The sequence below is a fragment of the Cibotium barometz genome, chromosome 21, assembly GCF_041138505.1.
Source record: "Cibotium barometz isolate CiBa-2024 chromosome 21, ASM4113850v1, whole genome shotgun sequence".
NCBI classification, from domain to species: domain Eukaryota; kingdom Viridiplantae; phylum Streptophyta; class Polypodiopsida; order Cyatheales; family Cibotiaceae; genus Cibotium; species Cibotium barometz.
This window is the reverse complement of record NC_141066.1, coordinates 24,010,039-24,016,038: the sequence shown is the minus strand read 5'-3', so window position 1 is coordinate 24,016,038 and position 6,000 is coordinate 24,010,039. Positions and strand designations below refer to the sequence as shown.

The 6,000-nt window shown below is 41.5% G+C and overlaps 1 protein-coding gene across 1 annotated transcript in view; it reads right to left on the bottom strand.

The window, feature by feature from the left end:
* Positions 1–534: 534 nt before the first annotated feature.
* Positions 535–6,000, bottom strand: part of SWC2 (DNA binding protein SWC2) — a 58,111-nt gene continuing 52,645 nt past the window's right edge. The window contains exons 7-11 of the mRNA XM_086815551.1: positions 2,565–2,684; positions 2,424–2,492; positions 2,287–2,332; positions 1,983–2,048; positions 535–1,904 (exon numbers count right to left, since the gene is read on the bottom strand). Of these exons, the coding sequence (XP_086671677.1) occupies positions 1,217–1,904; positions 1,983–2,048; positions 2,287–2,332; positions 2,424–2,492; positions 2,565–2,684 (989 nt within the window). The 3' untranslated portion in view covers positions 535–1,216. The remainder of the gene's footprint in view (positions 1,905–1,982; positions 2,049–2,286; positions 2,333–2,423; positions 2,493–2,564; positions 2,685–6,000) is intronic.

Genomic DNA, 6,000 nt, shown 5'->3' with positions numbered 1-6,000 from the left:
GGATCTCTCTAAGAATTTATAATTTTTCCACCTACAAAATTTGCATTATGCCATTACTAATTAAATTTTATCCACTAAAAATATGCAAAATTTCTACTAGTCGAAGTTGTGGTCTAGATCTAAATTCCATCCTTTCCACTGTTTTTCCAAATGTTTGTTAGATGAATTTCTTAGAGATTAAATGACCCTAGTCTAATTCAAAATGCCTATTTTCTTGATTTTTGCCCAATTTTCAGCTTTGTTAATAATTCCCATCACAAATAACAATTTTAAAAATAGGGGCCTAAGATCAAATCGAAACCTGATCATATATATAAATTCATTTCTTAAAAAGAAAATTTTTCTAATTCATCACTTCATCATATATATATATACATTCATTTCTTAAAAAGAAAATTTTTCTAATTGATCACTTCATTGAAATCACACGCTCTCTCTATACATTCTCTTTTATATTTGGGGTACCCTTGGGGAGGGACCTTACCTATATCTTTTTTAATCTCTATTCAATTGCAAGAATCAAACACCCAAACATTGAACAAGCTTTACGTGTAAAAGTGGTAAAGGCAGAGGAATTTGCTTACCCTTCAAGAATTTAATTGTTTGCATAAAAGTCCTCTCTATGAGCTCTATGAGATAAACAATCATGCTCGCCATAAAGGTCTGCAATTTTCATTGAACCATGCACTAATCTAACATATCAAGATAACAATGTTCTGCAAAACCTTACAGCATATAAGGCCCGCAATAATGACCCCCAGAATGACCTATTTTCGCCATGCCAAATTCTCTTAAGTGAAGTACACAACCAGAGTGTTTTCTAGTAGGGAGCCTAGTCCCAGCGATGAAACAAAGTTAAAATGATACTGATATATGTGGGATGTTGAGACCTTTGTGCTCAAGGCCATCCATGCCAGCTTTGTAGATGATACCATTTGAATGCCATTACAAAGATAGACAAAGGTTTGACTCTTCTAGACGCTCACTCCTCTAATACCAGCTAACAAAAACGATTTGTGTCAGAGCAAGAACAATCTAATGCCCCACTCAAAATGTTGGTCATCGTTTTGAATCACAAGATCTAATGAGATCTCCATTCCATTGGCTATAAGTACTACTCATGATATCACTAGCGATGTCTCACATCCAGAATACAGCCAAGAAGTCCTGATGCTCTCAAAACTTGTATGCAGCAAACATTAGAAATTTGTCTTTATCAAAGGACCACACTTGCACCAAAGTCTGGAGGCATTGGCAGCAAGTCCAACGGCAACAGTGTTCCCACAGAGGCCAGATCATCAATGTCAAGCTCATGCTCTCTTTGAGAATGGCCTGTCACACCATGCTGTAACGCTAAAATAGGACCAAAATTCAAAGAAGTTAAATCATCTAGCAAGTAATCATCTTCACTTGGCCCCTCTCTTGGTGGGGGTATCTCAACCCAGAGTGGCATATTGAGGTTCTGAAACAAAGACACAGCTGATACATCAGATCCAATTGCTGAATGAGCTCGGTTTTCTGCAGACTCCAAATCTTCTAACTGATCCAAGGGTCCATGTGTTAAAGCTCCTGTTTCAGATGATTGTCTGGATAGAGAGTTTGATATTGCAGGTTGTTGAGGTGAATGTCCATGCACAGGCTGAGCAGTCAGGTCAATGATTGAATCTTGAGTAAGTGACTCTCCAGGTAAACATGGTTGTTGGATCTCTTCTTTCGTGTTGGCTTTGATATTGATGGGGCTTGCTTCCATATCACTGGGCATCCCAAATGAGTACCCACGAGAGGTAGCATCGAGTATAGACCTTCTTGCTTTTCTCACAGTGGGACGACCTGAGAATGACCTTGCAGACCTTAGCTTTTTGCCAGGAGTCATCTCCCTTTGATTATACTTTACTTTGTCCACTCTGCACGATTGTTGAACTTCTCACAGTGAGTCTGCGCAATGGTCTTGAAAGCTGAATGATTAAAAAGAAAAAAAGTACCTCTCTCTGATGGTTCTGAAAGCTTCTTTCGTTGCATATGGCAACCCAGTCAAGGGATCAACATACCTAATGACACAGTAGACACTGGCTCACCTACTTGGCACTTAAAGACTAGCACATAAATCAATACATATAGAGATTACAAAACTGATAAGCATATCAAATCCCCTCTAAACACTGTCATAATCATATTTAGAATAATACACAGACAACCCACCGACATCCAAAAACGCTTATGGCATATAACAAGGCTGTACTTGAATGCAAGTTACCCCAAAGCTATGCAAATGTCAAGCTTGCTTACTTGGCAGGCAACCCTGTCACTACGCACACCAGCGGTCGCTTGGAGCCTGAAAAGAGCCCATTTTTAAAATTTAAGCTGCACACAAAATAGCAGGGCAAGCGACAGACTGCGTTAAAGTGAAACAATACAGTTCTTACTAGGCTTGGCCTGCCCAAACAACTCTTCCGAGTCTGCAACAGGTCCCATGAACTCCACAAAGTTCTTGCCTACAACAAGACAATGTCAGCATGTGTCAATATTTTGGTTCCCTACATTCTTCTCAAGGTCTAAATACTGACCATCTTTTGAATAAAATCTTATCTGTGGACCGCTGTAGACTGTCTTGTGAACAATAGCCTTTTGTTTGACCTCTTCTTCGCGCGCTAGCATTCTCTCCAAATTTTGGCGATTTAATATCTCTGGAATGAAAAAGACAAACCAGCATATAAGGTATCATTTAAATTGCTCTTTTACATAAAATCAAAGACATGACAACACCTTAAAATAGTTAGCTCCAAAAATGCCATTTGGAATGTTCTGAATGAAGTTTACACCCTAACCATTATCACTGTTCACAGAACATTACAAAAAGAGTTTGCAAACCTGTGAGAGCATGGAACCATGATGCACTAAACTCCAGGTCCTCACAATATATCTCCTCATAGCACTAGGCAAACTGAAGCAATATGCACCAATATCCCTTCCACTGGCACTTCCCCTCTCCATCCCCTTCTAGATGTCCCTGTCTAAGATGGCGCTTGGACGGGTGGGTAAAAACATGTTAACCGGCGAAGTGGTTAACAAACGCTATTTTTGATGGGACACTAGTTTTAATGGCACGCTTTTATTAGGTTGGACACAGGTAAAAAGAGGACATGAGCATGCTTTGTAGCAAATTAGTAATGATTTAGCCTGTTTTTTAGCTGTTTTCGCATCTACAGTAGCCCAACAGCATATGTGCCCTGCCTGTACAGTCCATACAACATCCGTACAGCTCCGTGTAGAGTCCATGCAGCCAGTACTAGTGCCCATACAGCCCTTAAGTGCTGTTGTACACACTGTTTCAGCCCATACTGGCTGATTTTCTGTTTTTAACCAAGCACATACTTCTGTGGCACCACTAAGCAACCCCAAGGCTCAAAAAGATTGGCACACCCACACTCACCCACATGTGCACCCACACATACACACACACAGCTGAATTGCTCATATTCAAATGCAGATTGCACTTGCGAGATTTCCCATGTATTCACATACAGGAATTTGTGGGTATTCATGGAGTATTTTAGTTTTCTCAATTCTCCACTAGAGTCACCATCCAAATAAAAGTGACCTAGTGACAGATCATGCACAAAAGGTTGATCTACGTTTTCCTTCTCTTTGCATGTCCTTAATCTGCTTGATCGTAGACTAACACTAGATCCACTACTAGAGGACTCTCCAGGTCCACTAACCACCTGTGATAGCTATCCTACATATGGGACAACATCATTACTTCTTACATCTTCATCTTCAATTGCCTTCACCCGTGCATACCAGCTACTCATCTTATCAAAGACAACATCTTTGCTTACTTGCATCTCGAGTGGTAGGGTTTTGCATCTATGATCTTTCTCCTCCGAAACATAACTAGAAAAGATGCATGCGCTGATGCCACGACTTTCTAGACAATACATCACATTCCTGCAATGGTGCAACCAAGAAATTCTCATGATCAAGGTACCCCTGTATATATATGTGCAACTTCCAATGATAAAAAGGTCACTTGCACTTGCTATCCCACAAAAGCAACTGTCAAAACCCACAATCTCTCCAAGAGGGAAATCTACAAAACAGCCATGAAAAGCAAGACAAAGCAACAAACCCTAACCCTAGAAGGCAAAGCGGAAGAAACATATCTAGGTGCGGGCATACTCGCCACCCAACCAAGACAGCCGTGGGCGAGGCTCACAATCTTGGCCGTCCCCACCGAGCCACGAGCTAGAGCGTCATGCCCTCGTGAGTGCCTTGCCATCATCCTCATCTGGTGTCATCTACCACTCGGGGTTGTGCCGCAAGGACCATGGCCTCCTACGCGATGGTGCTCCCGCTCCACGCGCTCTGCACTCCTATGCTCCATCTATCAGTGTGCGCCTAACTGGTACCTCTCTCCCCAATAAATAGGGAAGGAACGCCCAAAAAGCACACGCTATCAATAGCGGACCAAAAAGCACATGTCCGTCCACAACATATCACACTCTAGCTCGCCAATCTGCTTGCCCCTAGTATGCACATGACATACTCCCCTTCCTCAAAAGAGCTCACTCTTGAGCTCAAGAAAACGAACTCAAAGAGAAGTTGTCACATTCGCAACACTAGAGAAACACCCTCTATTGGTCGAAACCAATAGTCTCAAGGATAATCCGACTAAGAGATAGACCTGCTCAAGGAACATGACATAAGCGTCAATTCCTAGTCACAAAAGACGAATCATCTGGGTAACTTAAAGCTGACAATGCTACCCGTACCAGAGGTAAGCAACCAATGTTCTAAAGAGTTATCCTGAAACCAAAGGTATAATCCATTTGACTACCATGCTTTCATCTGGTCTAGAAAAGAAAAAACACAAAACTGGAAAAACCTAGAACCTACTACTGAAGCATGAACCAAGTGGAACACAACAGTAGTCTCTTCCCAAATAAGGAAAGAACCGATCTTCTAGAAAAGATCATCAATCTGTACTTCGTCACCTCGGAAGTCTGACTTCCCAAATAGACCTCGGAAAGTCTTGAGTACCTTGGACATGAAAGGAACAACTGTTCCAACACACCTCGTTATGACACAAGCCAGCATCTATCATAGCTGTCTATATCAAAAGTAAAGTATCTATCCCTCAAAAATGTTGAGATAGCCTTGTGTTAGTAGGCGCAGAGTCTGAATGAAGTCTTGACAATCTGGCGTAGCCTCATAACATGCGATGGATCATGGCGTCCCATACCACCATGATACACCCCATACCTGTGCTACGATTACTACAAAACACCAGTTTGTGGATCTGTCGCGATCTATCAGAAACAATAAATGCCAATGACTGACCATGTGCCACAAACTGAAACAAGTTCTCGAAAGGAAGAACTCCAAACGAGACTAGTGATCATAACTCGGTCCAAGGATTAGACAACATCTATGTACACAAAGAAGAACAACCTTGACCAGCGTCCCAATCAAAGCATCTGTCTAAACCCATAAAATCTTGGAAACCAAAACTTGCTTCCAAAAACTTATGCGAATAGCGCAAATTCTTGAATAATCATGATTCAATAGTCTTGGTATAAGAATAGGCGGGTAGACCCGCATATTGGGTAAGCGGAGCACAGCAAGAAGAGATCATGAAATAGGTAACTGAATTATTGGATTGAGGTTTGGTTTAGCCAAACTCCTTGCCATACTTTTCACCTGTCTTGCTAGTGCAAAAGGAGGATGGTTCCTTCCACACGTGTGGATTGGCTTTAAACAAGCTTACTATCAAGAACCGGCTTCCAATCCCACACATAGGTGACATCCTCGATAAACTTGACGGATCTACATGTTTCAGCCGCATTGACCTTAAGTGTGAATGAAGGAGCTCAGCTGTTAGGGTTAGGGTTTGGAGGGTACTTCAGCAAGAAACGTAAGTGACAGAGAGAGAGGAACACGACTTCTCTTGTATTGAGTAGTGATAAAAGTGAAGTACAATAGCCACATAAAGAAGTAACC